At 38.9% G+C, this 17,641-nt stretch overlaps 3 protein-coding genes across 3 annotated transcripts in view; 2 read left to right on the forward strand and 1 right to left on the reverse strand.

Moving 5' to 3' along the window:
- LOC110375814 (monocyte to macrophage differentiation factor) overlaps positions 1-6,406 on the forward strand; it is a 26,755-nt gene extending 20,349 nt beyond the window's left edge. Inside the window, exon 4 of the mRNA XM_021334074.3 lies at positions 1,914-6,406. Coding sequence (XP_021189749.1) covers positions 1,914-2,105 — 192 coding nt within the window. The 3' untranslated portion in view covers positions 2,106-6,406. The remainder of the gene's footprint in view (positions 1-1,913) is intronic.
- On the reverse strand, positions 6,403-8,744 carry LOC110375813 (arginine--tRNA ligase, cytoplasmic). Its single transcript, XM_021334072.3, has one exon. It carries the CDS (start codon positions 8,565-8,567, stop codon positions 6,513-6,515), a length of 2,055 nt encoding a protein of 684 aa, XP_021189747.3. The 5' UTR covers positions 8,568-8,744; the 3' UTR covers positions 6,403-6,512.
- Positions 8,745-9,332: 588 nt separating this feature from the next.
- On the forward strand, positions 9,333-17,598 carry LOC110375792 (katanin-interacting protein). The gene is made up of 15 exons (XM_049849113.2): positions 9,333-9,662; positions 9,864-9,965; positions 10,931-11,031; positions 11,159-11,338; positions 11,419-11,723; positions 11,878-12,060; positions 12,764-12,901; positions 13,504-13,780; positions 13,941-14,174; positions 14,437-14,614; positions 15,030-15,226; positions 15,676-15,823; positions 16,040-16,133; positions 16,221-16,339; positions 16,612-17,598. The coding sequence occupies exons 1-15, from the start codon at positions 9,586-9,588 to the stop codon at positions 16,715-16,717; spliced, it is 2,439 nt and encodes an 812-aa protein (XP_049705070.2). The 5' UTR covers positions 9,333-9,585; the 3' UTR covers positions 16,718-17,598.
- The last annotated feature ends 43 nt before the right edge of the window (positions 17,599-17,641 follow it).

Below are 17,641 nucleotides of genomic sequence, written 5' to 3' on the forward strand. Positions count from 1 at the left end.
TGATTTCTATATGGTTTTCTTATAGCCGGTGGTATATTTGAGTTCGTTAATATGTCATCCATTTTGCTCGACAGCCAAGAAGAATTATGTTGCTCGTGCGTATCTTGTATGCATGTCATATTTTGGATCTTTTATAGCGAACCTGCGTTCATAAAACAAGTAAATTAGTAGATTATGTTTTTTGCAAAATAGTTTTCATTTCCCTGAAAGTGGGTTAACGCGAATGAAATTAATTAATGTAGTGTTTATTATCTTTGTGTAAAGGTTCGTCAATAACCCAGTATTGATATTATTGTATGGACTGAATTAATGATCGTTTTTATGGAGCAATATCGTGTAGCCCGTGTACTCAGTTACTTTTTCGAGGTCGAAATAAGTATTTAATGTATGCGGTGATGGATGACCGCATACTGAAATAGTTAGTGCTCTGGTATATCATCAATGTAAATATGGACTCCTAGTATCTTCATTCAAGAGAATATTTCAACACCTTGCTAAAACAGCAGTTAACATTTAGGAGAAAAAAATTACGTATAAATGTTATTTAAGTACGGGGTATAACATCTGTGCCAAAATTGTAGGTATTTTACTTTAAATTATACACCCACACATCCACAACTTAACTAACCACATCCGAGAGAGAACTATACACACACACAACTATATAAATTTCCATACAATATACAATCTGATTAGATCAACATCGCTCATCAAAATTCAGAAATAGAACTTTGCCCTAACATCCAAATTGGCACAACATTTTGCAACGTGCTTCCTCTGTTTATATCAATGGCTGTAACCGTAATTATTTTTGATACTATCAACTGAGCCAGTAACATAAAAGGTGTATTATTTTCAGACAATATGCCGAGATAAATTCCAGAAAATATATCAATATCAATGAGAATAAATTCAATAAAAATTGACCTGTCAACAATTTGATTAAATGATCGCGATTTGGCTCGACGGGATAAAAATCGGTCGTAGATGATAAATTGTTTATTGCTAATATCGTCCATCATAATTATAATAAAATGTCTATTAATACGGTTCACGCTTGACTTCTTTTACAAGGTAATCGGTAGTCTTAGCTTTAGTTTCGTGACGAAGCGTTGGCAGAATCCAAGACCACGTGCGTCCGTCAGTGATGCATTCCCGATTCTACCGTGCAAGCTCTTGCCAATTCGCTGTTTGTTCTTAGTTAATAACGGTTATTAATACTTTGTTTATTATTAATTATTGTATAAGATGACTTTGTTGAATATATGTTGCATGAAATACATCATTTCCTGTAAAAGAACGCGACGAATTTTATACTCATTCAATGATGATGTTATATTTTATCAATATTTTAATTCTCATGCCAATCTTTCTTAGGTCTAGTGAATTGACCAATTCTCTCCATACGTATTTCACCCATTTTTGACGGATTTCGAATAAAAAATCTGCCGAAAAATAAAAAAGTTCTGTAATGAGCATAGTCGTCGAGGCTTTTATGTATGTGTTGTTGTTAGCTGTGTAAATTCGTTCATTTCATTAAGGTGTTCCCTAAGTAAATTGCTGTTTGTTGAATTAGGACTGGTTGTTAAAGCTCGACAGTTTTATTATCCAATCGAGGCTTTATTTCGGTCTAATTATACTTTTAATTTAGTTTAGTGTAGAAACTGCATGAATGCATGGGTCTTATTTGTTACTTATATAAGTTATGTCCCATTTCCTGAAGCCGCAGGTGATTTAATTTAGTGTTCCCTCGAGGCCAGTCGCCTCCCTAGATTGGCGAACTTGTTTCGCTTGTTAGGAGTTGTTGTATGCGTCTGACGAAGTGACGATAGTTGGACTAGACTCTTGTTCAGAGATCCAACTTGGTAAGGAAGTTACAGTTTGTATACTAACGTGTGATATTTGTTTTCCAGCACCAGTTCCCGGCGATGTCGGACCTGAAGCTGGGCGGGATGCTGTACCTGACTGGCGTGTTCTTCTTCAAGTCGGACGGGCGCATCCCCTTCGCCCACGCCATCTGGCACATATTCGTCGCGCTCGCCGCCACCGTGCACTACCTGGCCATCTTGCGACATCTCTTCCCAGAACTTCATCAATCTCATTGAAGACTGCCCGTTTAACCTATTGAATCTCCATTATTAGAGCTCTCTAAAGCTATTTTTGTATCCTAACTCGACAACAAGGCCGCAGATTTAATAATTCAGCCTGACAATCGGCCGAGAACGTCGGACGATCGACGGTACTGCAGCTACGATCAGCGGCTTTGTAAGGTCTAACTTCGTAATGTATGTGTGTGTGAATCTTTTATGTAGTGATTTGGTATAGACTAAAATAGACTTAGTACATTTTATGCTGTTGGCCGGAGCCGATCGTAAATGTATACCAGCTAGTGTGACGACCTAGAATGCCCTAAGCGACATATAATTACGTTATTATTCGGTAGCGTGAGCAATTTGATTGGGGTCATTATGATGAAAGTTTTTGGTCATCACGAGCTGGGGTAGCCTCAGGGCATATTGCGAAATACTGAAAATAGTTTTCACTTAGGTCTACGCGAGAATTGATCCGAAATTCAAACTATGTTGACGAATTTGAAGCAAACTCAATTCAACCTTACTTTTCGATTGCGCCAACGATCACTCAGGCAGGCAATATAAATTAAATTTTGCATAGGGCAACATACCGCCATTGTAGGTAGACTCTTATGCAAGTGAATATAATTATATTCGAAGAGAGCGCTCAAGTCGCTCGGGTCGAGGATGTAATGCCCCATGGTATACAGTTACGCGAGGTCCCGGCCTCTTACGCGCCATACTGCAATCAATATTGTCATATCAAGGTCACATAAAGGGTTATCCATACTGGATACATTCACACTACGTGAAGGCGCGAACCAATAAATCTCTTTCATTGAAATCGATTTTCAAAATACTGCAACGTCAGTGACACCTCAGAAGTATAGATATCAAAAGCCGGATTTATTGATACGAGTCTCACGTGTTCGCTATAACTTGGCAGTGTGCAATGTTCCTGGTATTAATTTAGTTAATCAATCATGCACTAATATTGGGTAGCATTGCAGCTGTGCTAGTTTCGAGTTCTTTACACATCGGTGAATCGAATAATCGATCGCGAATTTCGAGAGGAAATTGCGAAGGAAGTTTATCGTGTTGCCACACGCCCACATACTGAGCACCGTAATGAACGTCCCGTACAATTTATTGAGTGGAGGACGGCGTAGGCACAGCACGATGCGAACTTCTAAACCCTCACTCAACTCACAAGTCTCACATACTTGTCTATTATTTAGATACCAATGTTTGTCCGCAATGACCGTTGCTGTCCTATCACGAAAGCGATAAACACCGCTTCTTTGAAATAGAAAGCAATTTAAGTTTGAAAAGGGCAAATGATTAGAAAAGAGTAGTTGATTAATTTAATTTGGGTACGCCTTCGCAGTTTTCAGACTTGAGATTTGTTGAACTTTTGTTGACTTAATAGATTTACGTACTGTGAAATGATCTATTACGGCCCTTGTGTAAAGTCTGAATGTTGGGAGGCCTAGTGTAAGTGATGAGGGATCCAAATAACAACGCTACCGCGCTAGAAGAATTAACTACCCTCAAAACTTACACTGGGCTTTCAGATGACGAGGGGTTGTCGTGGTTTTGCCGAATGAAACTAAGCACGACAATCTCTCGTCGTGTGAACTAACCCTTAGAGCATGTATCAGTGTGACGGTAGTTCCGGAGTGCAGTATGGCGCGTTCACTCGTTGATCGGTTCCCGAACGCAGTCACCATAGATACCCACGAGTATTTATTAGATGTAACGCATGAACCACGTTCGGCCAAACTTACTACAGAATGATAGTAAATATGTGTATATTTTGTAACATATTGTTGAACTTATTGTACTATTGTTGTAGTGTTTGTAGTCGTATCTCAGAATCTCGAGACCAAAACCAACCCTTTTTAGAGTAACTATTTAAAAAAATCGTATTGAGGGTTTTTAGAAACATTTATACCTATTAACTTATTATACTTATATGAAATCCAGTTTTTTCAGCGAAATCTTTTATACACCTCAATGTGACTTTTTCCTTAGTATTAGTACGTTATAGTGTAGCTAGTTGAATGTATATACCATCTCGTGTCTATGGAATAGGATTTTAAAATTTTAACATCTTCAAGGATATTTATTTTAATTTTAAATTATTTATTTATATGTCCCCAATTTAGATTTTTTAAGGATTGCTCAATCGTTCGTGTGACTAGGTGATATTAGCCAGACTTCCAATCGTTTCACTAGAATCTCAAAGTAGTAGGAACACGTCGGTGGTAGTGATGAAACTGAGAAGGTTGCGCGTGAGGCGCGGGGTGACACCCACGTAGTTATCGCCCGGCCATTGTTCACTGTGCTCGAGTTATGATACTAAACAATTGAGTCTGTTTGAAACTGGGACGACAGCGCACGTCCATACTTAGACAGCTCACACAATGGACAGGGGAATCGAATATATTCTACACACCTTTAACCCGTTTAGCCTATATAATACTCCTGCTGATACGATACCACTACTATATGATGAAATGTGTTAATTCGTAATTATCTTTCAATGGATTACCTAAGCAAAGGTTTTTTTGTTTTATATTGTCACATGAATTAAGTGCTATATTTTGATTTTGTAATCATTCTAGTCATTGTATTTGCTACAAACGTTTAAATGTGTTAAATGTAAATTAATTTTATGCAATGTGATATAGTCGCGTGGCCGAAAAATCACAAACCAGTCATGACAATGTGTCGGTTTGCAAAATAGGCTGATTACAACGTGCATACGCGGCTTATAACATTTTTAATGAATTGGTTGAAGAAGAATCATTGAAACCGGTTAGCCAAGGTTATCACAGGGTAATAATCAGACATTACAAGAATGCACAAAAAACGAAAATTATTAATTATTTTTAACATAATTATCTCACTACGATTAGTTGAAATAAAATCAAATTTATTTTAAAATATGGGAAAGGTATTTCTTATAGAGTACGGTATCAGGTAGTAATTGTAACGATACCTAGTTCTAATATCATAATAGATGAGAATTCCTCTAAAGTGCAAAGTATTTGTAAGTAGGGAAGGGTAGCGTCAGGTAATGTTTCGGATATTATTAGGGTCCTATTATTAAATACGTACGATGGAGACAATTTTCTGTAGTCATTATAATAAACACTAAACTCGTGGCGTCGACAGTACCGATATGTAATACTCGTCGCTTCGATTGTACCTAGCCAAATACAATTGCTAAATATTTCTCGTATTATCTACGACTGTTAAATGTTCCCTGTCGCTGTAAATGTTGATATTGCTAAAGCGATTGCGTGTCTCAAGTCTTCCAGAGATGCTATTGGTAGGTCTTCTAAATCAAATTAACATTCCTTACTTATTCCAAACTTTCGAAAGTAATCAAACTTTCTTATAACCGTCTTCCTTTGGCGTATCTTTTTTATTTTCCAACCACCTTGAGTCGCAAACTCCTCTATTTTCAAAACTCTGTCTCTCAATTAAATGTACCTACTATGTATTTCAATACTTATCATAATGCCTACTGCGGATCTTTTATAAGGAAAATTACAATATTTTAGCTAAATAATCCATTTAAAATTACCGCTATTAAACGTTAAAATAAGCTTTTTAATAATTTGTCACTGTTAAAAAAATTGTGCCCATATAATAATCACTTGTTCAGGAATTGTGACATCAGTATACAAGTACTAGATTTTCATGTATTACTAGTGGGAGTAATGTTTTTGTTATAAGTACATTTGTGAGAGCGTCCACCTCTGATCAATGGATTGTTATTGAAATCTTGAATGATTTTGAATGCGTTCTGTAACATCGTGGCTAATGAGTAATGTTGTACGAGGGGACGCTTGCGCGGAAGTAATATTGTTGTCTGTACGATGTTTAATGTGATGTAACGTGTATTGTTGTAGATGGTAAGATAATACAAGCATCAGATTGCGTAGGGCAGGTAACGTAATAGACTTGAATTATCAATCTTAGTAAGGCATTCCGTACGGTACGGTGCAACCATACGGTTACGCCGTGTGCGAAGTGCCTTAAGCGCCAAATTATAAATTTCGAGTTGTTATCAATGTTTTGTGACCATTTAGTAATTGAGAATCCCAAGTTATAACTACTACAATTTTAGGTCTTTTGGGTAAACTTGTTTGAAGTCTCATGCGCTACCTGCCTTATAAATAAAACCCAGTGACTATTCTATTATTAATTTTTCTATCAGATAAAAATAGTGTTATGACATGAATGTTACCTTTGATATCGGACCCTGGTATAGTTTTGTAGAGGTTTTTGGGAACTCAATAAATAAAAATTTTACAAACACATTCTTGTGTTATTATTTAATGTCAAAACCTTTAGGCATCGTATAAATTACTGGTATATAAATTAAAATATTGTGATATGCCTAAAACTAAGTACCACTTGAAGCAGTTACATTTTAGATACTGTTTTAATACCTAGTAAGAACAAACATTTTTCCATGACTCTGGCAGTGATTTCACAAAGCATCAACCTTTCATAGATGATCTTGACAATCTTTCCTTCTTTATCTTTTTCAATGCAGTAACATTTATCATAGAACTCTGTGAATGCAGATGATATTTCATATAGATACTCACACAAGCTGTGAAGGTACAGATCTGAGGATACTTTCAGAATGATTTCTGGGAACCTGAGTAATACTTTCCCTAGTTTCCATTCAGCTTCATGGTCAAACTTGAAGCCAGATTTCTCAACTTCAGCTTGCAGCTGTTCCTCTGAGATCTGTGCTGTCCGAGCTATTGACCGGATACGAGTCAAGGCATACAACAGGTACACAGCAGTGTTACCTTTGTCATCTAACATCTTATCAAAAGAGAATACATAGTCATTTACCCTGTTATGTGAAAGATCTGCATACTTAATACAACCATAGGCGATAGCTTCCTGAGCCCGTTTCAATTCCTCAGGTGTTAAGACCTTGTCTCGTCCTTTCTCCACAAGTTTGTCCAAAGCTCTCTTCAAACCCTCATCAAGTAGCTTAATAAGTTTGATGGTGTCTCCAGACCTGGTCTTGAATTTTTTCTTATCCTCCCCTAACACAACTCCAAAGCCAACATGTTCCATACGCTGATCACCCTTTAGAATACCAGCTCGGCGTGCACAGGCTTCTATGACAACAAAATGTGTAGCTTGACCAGCATCAGTGACATACACAAACCTGTCTGCCTTCTCTTCCTCCACCCTTTGCTTAATGGTTGCCATATCAGATGTGTCATAAGTGTAGCCTCCATCAGACTTTACAACAGTGAGGGGTATACTATCATGTTTGTCAGGGTCACCCCACATAATTAACCTGCCCTCATCATTTTCTAAAAAGCCACCGTCTTTAAGCTGCTTGACAACAACATGCATTCTTTCATTATAGAATGACTCTCCCCGATCAATAATACTGATATCAAGTCGATCATAAATCTTCTGGAACTCCTGGCGAGATACTTCACAAATGAGTTTCCAGGCAGCAATGTAATCAGGCTGGCCCGCCTGCAGTGCCACCACACATGCATAAGCTCGCTTCTTAAATTCTTCATCTGTATCAAACCTTTTCTTGGACTCCTTGTAGAAAGCTTGCAGATCTGAGATTGGGGGAGAGTGAGTTTTATAGTCAGGAAATTGATCTTGTAAATGTGCAATCAACATTCCGAATTGTGTTCCCCAGTCTCCCAAATGGTTGATCCTCAATACATCATGGCCCAAGAATTCTAGAACACGACAAATACTTTCTCCTATGATGGTGGACCTTAGATGACCTACGTGCATCTCCTTGGCAATATTTGGTGCTGAGAAATCAACAACAACCTTTTCCTTTTTCACTGGAGGAGGTTTCACTCCAAATCGTAATATACAGTTCAAAATGTGTTCAGCAATCATTTTGTTGATGTAAATGTTCAAAAATCCAGCTCCAGCTACTTCAATCCTCTCAATAAATGGTGACGTTGGAGTTTTGTTTAAGATGTTATTTGCCACTTCCCGAGGGTTGGTCTTCACATTATTAGCTTTAAGCATCTGTGAGATAGCCATCGCCGAGTTGCACTGGTAGTCTCCGAATTTTGGATTGTTGCCAGAAAGTGTGATGACCACTGGGGGATCCTTTAAATCGGGATAAGCTGATGTAATGGCCACTTCGAATATATTCTTTAGTTCGTCCACTAAACATATGTTGCCTTCAACAGAGTTTACATCGGTGATCAAAGTTGGACGTTTCTTGGTTTCTTTTTTAACAGCTGTTGAGTTAGTGCCGGAACATTCCGCTTTTATCGCATTTTCCAAAATAACCAAGCGATGTTTGAGTTTTTCATTCTCAGTTGATAGCTTTTCAAGCCGTGGGTCACCTATATATCCTAGGTCACCTTTAGATATTTTGTCCAATTCCTCTTCAATCGCCTTTGCTTCTTTTTCCGCCTTGATCGTTCGTTCCTCTAACTTCTTCTGGTCCTGATCAGCCATTATACTAGCAGAACGCACTTCTTGACTTGGACAACTGACGCAAATATAATATTAGTTCACTTTTGAGGTATTTCACTTAAAAATTGACGAAATAAAATCAAATTTCAGGTTATTTGCCACCGCTACAACCACAAACACATTGATTTGTCAACGTCCATGTCATTTTTGGCATTATTACATCATTTCCCTCTGACATTGGTGCCAGTGTTGCTAATCTCGATTTAGAAAAAGCTGGATAGGTGATGGGTAAGTATATTGTACATTAGACTGGGGAACGGATATATTACATTAGCACGAAACGTAGCTTAAAGGCTCCAGCAGACCGGATGCGTATGCGTAGACGTAAGCGTAGTCACGCGCGTAGTTACGGCGTAACCATGAGTTGTAATGTATGGAAATGTATGAGACAGGCCACACCGCTTGCGTAACGACGCGCATGTCTACGTTACGTACGCATACGCATCCGGTCTGCTCGAGCCTTTATGCTTATTTTTTGCTTAAAATATGTAGATTCTGGGACTCAAATTCGTAGATCTCCGTAAAAAGACGTAGAATTGGCAACACTAGTTGACGCAAAACGTCTCGTTCAGAAATTTGAAATAAGTTGTTTTAGTAAGTAATAGGAGGCCGAAACGAAAATAAGACCGCAACAAATATCTAGAGATCATTGTTAGTTTTAATTTTAATTATAATAAAATGAACTATATTAGTAATTTAATAGAAAAGAAACAATATAAAAGGTATCAGCCCCTGACCATTAGTAACCATAGCAACCAAGGTCAAACAAACAGCGGCAAAAATATGTTTCAAAAGAGGCAAGTGTGAATGAAGATTAAATTATTAATAATAGTTATAAAAAACGCAATTAATTGTTTATATTTTGTTCGTGTAGTCAGGCTTGTAGAAGTTATTTCAATATAGATACCACTAACAGTGTTCAGTGGATGAAATAATGAATTTTAAACTCAATAGATATTTTTGCTCTCATCAAAGATAACAATAATCTCATGGCTCAAGGATGGCACATCAGCAAAATGGGCTTGGCTATACAAACAACGACAGGGACCTGCCATACTGGCTTGAAAATCTTACCAAGTAAGTTGAAACTGTTTTTATTAACACTCAGCACTCAGAATGATTAATGAATTACTTACCTTGCCTATATAATGGTAAGACGTCAATATGGAAATTCTTAGTACAATGCACTCTATTACTTCCTTGTCAAGGCTGGGCCAAGCCGATACTTGGTCGAACGATGCCTTGGAGCTCCTATGTTAAACAGTTCTTTTTTTTCAGGGAGATGAAAGAGACGCATATTCGGAACAGCAATAGTGATTCGTCTCCGATTTTGGAGGATACCAAATATAAAATTGAAAATTCTAATTTGGAGGGACGCAGGTAAGCCAGCATGAAAACTGCACCGGACCCTAAACAAAATGTTTATATCTGTCACCGTAAGATTACAAACATCGTTAGATTACAATGTATCTCGAGAGATTGTAAACTGTCGAATTATTGTGAACCGTAACATCTGATTGCAATTTAACGCATTATTTTTCGCTATATTGTAATCTATCGATGAGAAATTGTCAAATTGTCAACTGTCCGAAAGCTCTCCCTGATTGGTCAGTCTTTTTGTAAGATCGACCAATCACGACCAGCCGTTCTGTTGCCATGGAGTTCCCGTAGAGTTAGGAATGAATTTGTGTTTGAAGACAAACTACTTACTTAATTGTTTTGTTTTATTTTTATAAAAGTTTCTTATAATTTTCCAATTTCATTTAAATAAAACTACTTTAACGGATTTTATCGCGGTCGGTTTTAAACGTCGGGATTAAATAATATAATATAACCGCGATAAAATCCGTAAAAGTAGTTTTATTTAAATGTCTAATATTCGCGTAAGTGTCAGAAATCAATATGTTTCCAATTTCAATTTGTGTTTGAAGAATAAATATTTCGTTACAATTTGTTCTCTCCATATGTCAGGAATATTAATTACATACTCGTACTAAATAATAAATCCTTGAAGAATTTTTGAAGAGCATTTATTTTATTTAACTGACACCTCTATTTCATTCCTAACTCTACGGGAACTCCATGGGAACAGAACGGATTATTGGTCGATCTTACAAAAAGACTGACCAATCAGGGAGAGCTTTCGGACAGTTGACAATTTGACAATTTCTCACCGATAGATTACAATATAGCGAAAAATAATGCGTTAAATTGCAATCAGATGTTACGGTTCACAATAATTCGACAGTTTACAATCTCTCGAGATAGATTGTAATCTAACGATGTTTGTAATCTTACGGTGACATAGACCATTCCGAACTATGTTTAATGTGTTTACTTCCTAGATTAACGCGCAGAACATCATTGGACACTACGATGGACATTTTAATGAAACCTCAACTAGGATCGGTTGCGCACTCGGCCGGGACCTTGCGTCAACCGAAAGGTACCTATGCTTCATTTACCTACTTAATTTTCAGTGTTCTTTTGTACTATTTATCTACTTAAACGTTCAAACAAACTGAATTTAGCTCTTCAAATTCTTTTAAAAGTGCTCTTTCCTTATGTTCTAGCTTACAGCCAAAGCGGTCGAAGAGTGTACAACGTCAGGGGTAAACTGGACTGGGGAGACTCTTCTAATTCTAGCTCAAATGATTTCCTATCGGACTTGCTCCCACATTACGTCACACCGCGGCATCGGCGCGCTAATAACGTCATTGATGATGACTTTCATGACGTCATTCTAGGGACCAGTATGTAGAATTTTATTATAATGTCTCTGTATAAACCCAGTGTGACCAAAAAGGAACGGATACATTGCTTTCCATTTCAGGACAGCCAGAGCCAAAACCTCGAAAAAAGGCCATATCAAAAGACAGCGGCATTAATTTACAACAAAGCAATTCCATCAAAAGAGTTGCTGCGAAAAATCCAACGAAAAAACCGGCATCTTTGAGTTCAGTACCAACGAAATATGGACAGAAGGAAAAAGCCAAAAATGAGTTCGTGATCCCCGAATTGCCCGAAGGACGACTATTGGAACTGAAGATTTTCTCCAATTGGGGGGACAAGTATTTGGTTGGCCTTAATGGAATAGAACTCTTCGATGCAGATGGCAACCCTGTAACGGTTGAAAAGGTAGGTAATAAAGTACGATTAAATGTGGTTTAGTCATGATAAGGTGAATGGTTTTTCTATTGATTTGCTGTAAGTAAAAGCTCAAGTACCTACGAACAATAGAAGAAATAAATAATAATGACTTTAAGTGTAAGTCCTAATCAAAACTTCGTAGGTATGGACAGATTCGGACACAGGGGACCAATCGAAGCATGGTCGTGCTGAGAACATAATAGATGGAGTGATGCGAACAAGGGATGAGCGACACGCGTGGACAGTGCACGCGCCGCGAGGCAATCCTATAGCACTGTCCGTTCTGCTGGCTGGAAGCTCCAGGCTGGCTTTGTTGAGGATATGGGTAAGTTTATATTTGTCACTGGGGCCCGATTCTCCTAATTTTACTTAAGCGACCTTCGATTGACGTTCGACTCGATTCGACTGAGATCCAATCCCGACTCGATTACGATTGAAGCGTATGTGGCATTCCGCTATTTTTTCTTTGAAATAAACGTTTTTATCCTTTTCTGTCATTCAATAATGAATCATTTTGTCTGAAAATGATTTACGATTGCAAAATGATTGTACAGCAAACTACCGCATCGACCAAAATCATCAAAATAGCAGACCAATCGCACACCAATCAAATGTCAATCGAATACGATTGGTCTTTTATTAGTAGCAGAATGCCCGGTATGGTTAAAACTGCTATTACGATCATATTGCGATTAGATTTCTATTCGATTTTGACATTATTAACTTAGGAGAATCGGGGCCCTGGTAACTGAGGAAATAACGTGAAGACTAGAAGAGAGCTCTCCAATAATTTACGGGGATGTTTAATTGGTCTAAGACCCAAATGCATCGAATATAAACGTAAGTTGTCTGAAAACATCTTTCTACTATGACTTTTCACTTTCAAAGTAAACATTGTTTCACGAAAAACGGTCGTTTATGCTGACGATGAAATGTACGGTACGGTGAAAGTGCCCTAATGTAGTTTTTTGTCCTTGCGCTGAAACTGGGACTGGAACGCTATCTCAATAACAGGGTTTTTTTTACAGAACTACAATAAATCGCGAATTTATTCGGCCCGTGGCGTCAGGTTGGTGCAGATCAAACTGGACGATCAGATTATATTCCATGGAGAGATAGCGAGGTCAAGTGGCGAGCTGAAGGGACCGCTGTCTTCGTTTGGCGATGTAAGTTATCTCTTCTATGTATTTCGACGAATTCGCAAGACTCTATAACTCCGGGACTCGGTTTGACAAATAGGCTCCTCTAAAATTAAAAGTCAAATATGTAGTTGCCCGTTACGGGAATCAATCTTAGGTACTGCTAATCTACTCTAACCACTGCTGGACAAAATTGCATATTCTGCTATTATCGCGATACATAACTACGCAAATGACATTCTAACACATTAATAAATTCATACCGACACATCAGCTGTTAATCGATTCAAATTCTCGGAAGTGCGACCTTATCGATTGTAATTGCTAGATGTTGGGAACCCTGAAACACGTGAAGGCTGTGATTTTTATGATTCCTTGAGTTACTGTATGTTAGATGATTACCAAATTGAGGTCTGTAAGAAATAAAAGGTTAGGGTTTTAAAGATAAGCTTCACGTTAATACAGATTATGTAGCTAAGCAACACTAACTCCAACAATCATTTCGTTGGAACGGAATTAATGATCTCGATTGCTTACTCCAAACTCAGTATTTAATTCCGATTGACAACATTAAAAGTTTGATTGTCTATGAGGTTTGCTTCCAACAACAATCAAGTTTAAACTTTTAGACGATCCTCTTCACCAAAGAGTCAGCGATATTAGAGGCTATAATGCAAAACGACAAGAACTTCCAAGCACTGCTCAAGGATAACGAGCCAATGACTGACTTTGCCAACACCATTGAGAAACGTCCTCCTACTGCCAACGATAGCAACCATAACATGAGCCCTACGGAACTGCTGGACTCCTTGGATATTGAGGAGAAAGAGATGAAGTATGTGGCCAAGAAAGTCAAGTTAACGCTCATGTCTAATTGGGGGCAGAGGCATTTGGTTGGGCTTACAGGTGAGAACACTTTTTCTTACATTTTCGGCACATCTAGGACCGTAAGCTATCTTTCTCCGAAAATTAAGGTCTCTTAAAATGTTATGAATTCCAAAATACTGTTCTTTATTGATATTAATTGCTAGCTTACTTGATTCCTCAAAGTTTTTCCATGAAACAGGCATAGAACTCCTTTGCTACAACGAGCCTATCAAGGTTCACCGTGCTTACGCGTACACGGCGTTCATAACTGAGGACCAAGCGCCAGAACACAGCAGTCTCATCGAGTGCAAGAGTCTGTTCAACGGCAAGAACATTACCACTGACTTTGAGGACATGTGGTGTACTAACTTCGCGACTGGCACCAAGTTCTGCCATATTGTCATGGAACTGTTGGAGCCCACGGAAATTACTAGTAAGTAAAATGATGTAGGGACTGAATTTCGTCTTCAAGTGAGCACCTATAGTGAAACAGTTGACCATTCCTGGCCGAATTGATAAGTTAGCTGTTTGCAGCTGTTTTACCCGCTTCGAGAAATAGGTAACTTCTTCACGTGCGCATCCCGCATACGGTTAAAATTAGCAAATTACCATCTCCAAATTTTAATATCAACCTCTGCTATAAAATTTGCAACGAAATAAAGTTTTGTTATGAAACACCCTTCTTCTAAAATCAGGTATCCGCTTATGGAATTACAACGCGAACATGGAGCTCTCGTACATCGGGGCGAAGCACGTGCGTGTGTTCCTGGACGGTACAGCGCTCCACTACCGCCCGCTGTTACTCCGCAGGGCTCCCGGGGACACATGCTATGATTACGTCCAGCAGATAGAACTCCTCTCTATCGATGATAGGTAAGTCTTATCATCATCATCATCCTCTCAGCCATAGGACGTCCACTGCTGAACATAGGCCTCCCCCTTAGATCTCCTCAGATACCTGTTGGAGGCGACCTGAATCCAGCGTCTTCCGGCGACCTTCATAAGATCGTCTGTCCACCTCGTTGGTGGACGTCCTACGCTGCGCTTGCTTGTCCGTGGTAGTCTTATAGCTGCTGCGAATTACATTATAGCGCGTAGCACAATCCTCCTAGTTAATCTCAGGCACATAAGGTTAGGTTACTACAAGTTAGTTAAGTAAGTTCAAGAGCCAGTCATTCAATAAACGTCAAATCTAGAACACGCCTATTATTTTGCCGCTCCTTCGGTCAGTGGATCGTCTTAGGGGCGGACATTTACGCAAAACCTCAATAACCGGTGGTCCTTCCAGGTTAGATGACGCGAAGGATTCGGACAGTTTCCGCATGGATTGCCTGGTGTACGGCAGCAAGCTGGACATGGGCGCCCCCACCGGCTTTGTGCTGCAGCTCAACATATTCTCCACCTGGGGAGATCCCTACTATGTGGGGCTTACGGGCGTCGAGCTATATGATCCGAAGGGGACCTTGATACCGCTTACAGAGACAAGTATGTTTGTTACTAGTTTTTGTATCTGCTTGTTGAAAACAACAAATAAATTATCACGAATTGTAAATGGGAGTGTATAAGGTGAGGATATATAGGGGACTACCTACATAGCAGGAGTGCATGAAGAAAAACTTAGGGATAGGATAACATGATATCCTGTCATGAGTAAATTAGGGTTGGGCGGGACATGGGCACAGCAGATCCGTCACGGCGGCTTCACATTCGTGCCATGAATTCACGGCAATACGGACACTGATCAGATAACAAAAGTGAATGCGCATGAACTCCGCAAAAACCGTCCACATTGACTGTTGTTTCACCATGGAATTTCTTTATCGTTCTTCTCCATAGGAAACTACTTTTGGAATGGGCAACTAGCATCAACCTTATTCATACTTCTGATGTTAATAATAAGTGCTTGTGAAGACCTTGCTTTTCCTGTCGGTCAGACGTGTGCGCGCACCCGGCGAGCGTGAACGTGCTGGACGCGCGGGCGGCGGACGCGCGCACGCCGGACAAGCTGGTGGACGGACACAACCGCGCCGCCGACGCCGCGCACTCCTGGCTCGCGCCCGTGCTGCCGCATACGCTCAACAGGTACCTACGTACTTATCAACAATGTTTGTGCTAAATTATTTTTACCTAGAAGCTTCCTTGTATTTCTCTTCGGTAATAGAAAGATCTGAAATAAAATATATATTTCCCCAATAAATGTGTCCAATGTTCTTCTAAGGCTTCATCTTTCTAATGGCTTGACGCATCTCCCTAATGAAATAAAATTCTTGCTCAACGATGTCTCGTGTACTTTTTCAGGGTATACTTTGTGTTCGACGTTCCGGTGTCTGTGTACGGTATCAAAATCTGGAACTATGGGAAAACTCCAACTAGAGGCGTCAAGGAATTTGGAGTACGTAGAAACTATTCTTGTTCCAACCATATTCTTGCGGCTTATAGGCTATTTGATATGCTGATATGATTTTCTACTTCTTCTCAGGTTTTGATGGATGATCTGTTACTATTCAACGGTACATTGGACTGTGCCAAAAGTGATGAGATCCTCAATCCTCAGTGGTTCTGCCTGCAGAATATAGATGCGGACAATTTGACGCCCTCGTAAGTAGTCATTTATTTATTTTGCTATAAAAGCAAAAGAGATCATGGGGATTGAGGCACACTTCTTGTTGACTCGTGGACTGCTCGCAACATCTTAGGATGCCCCGTGAATCGAGTATAAGTTCAGCTGCATGGCAACTGTGCAATTGCTTGAGACTAGGATTTTATCATGCATCAAACCCTCGATTGATTGTCTCGCGGAATTACCACATATTTTTCCTAATATTGAATGTGTTGGATTTCCGCGAAGTAACGCCTCATTATATCCTTAGTTCTTCGGACCTGAGTCAGCGCACGACGACGAGCGGGTCGAGCGAGTGCGCCGACCCCAGCGCGCGCCCGCACACCAGCGTACATGTATACAAACATCGACTATAAGCACCACTCCGCAGTGACTATTCCTGGTTTTGCACCTTAACGTTCTCGTTTATTTCGTGGCATTAACTTAATTTAATAAAACTGTCATCGGCTTTTGGTTGTATCATAAAAACCTTTCACGAAAAAATAAACTTTAATACCCTGCAAAATTTATTAAGGTGATGTAATATACGACTCTTCATTTCAGCCGAGTTATAATAAGGTTCGTGTCAAGAGCATTAAGTTACAAAACTCGGAAGCAGCACTTTGTCCGAACCACTGTCAAATTCCTGTCAACCTTATTGTCTTATCCATAGAGACTGTTTTCAATTGTGTCTCTTGTGTTCGTAATGACCAAAACACGACTGTTTTAGTTCTATGTTGTGTCCTAATTAAAAATGTTGCGTTACTAACGAATTTGCCCCATTTTAGAATATTTTTCTTAATTCATAAGCATCGGTTTAAGAAGTAGATCGCATTGTTTGTAATGAGCATAAGCGATGCTTAAAATTTTAAAGATTTCTTGACGGTTTAAGATAAGATGACTTTATTTTGAAACGAGCGTAGATATACCACTTAGCACTTGATTTTATTGTGAATTTATTAGTTGGTAGTAGGAAATGCAGGCATGTAGGAATTCGTAGACTGCGCACACGCCAAATATTTTTTATCTTTGTTTACATTCACACTTAATTGTTAAACGTAATAATAATAAGGTAAAAACCGTAAAAAATAAAATCTAGGAATTGATGTAATTAAATTATTTGCTGAAACTATATATCTAGTGTCCGTCCACCGTTGTGATGCGCCGTGAAGTCTGTGGCATCAAGCAGCTGATCGGAAATTGTTGTCAATAGTTAAGTGACCGTGTAACGTGAATTTTTGTACTACAAATAAATGATAATTTATATTTGTGGTGTTATTTTAATTCCTGACAATTTCAAT

The sequence above is a fragment of the Helicoverpa armigera genome, chromosome 18, assembly GCF_030705265.1.
Source record: "Helicoverpa armigera isolate CAAS_96S chromosome 18, ASM3070526v1, whole genome shotgun sequence".
Lineage (NCBI taxonomy): Eukaryota > Metazoa > Arthropoda > Insecta > Lepidoptera > Noctuidae > Helicoverpa > Helicoverpa armigera.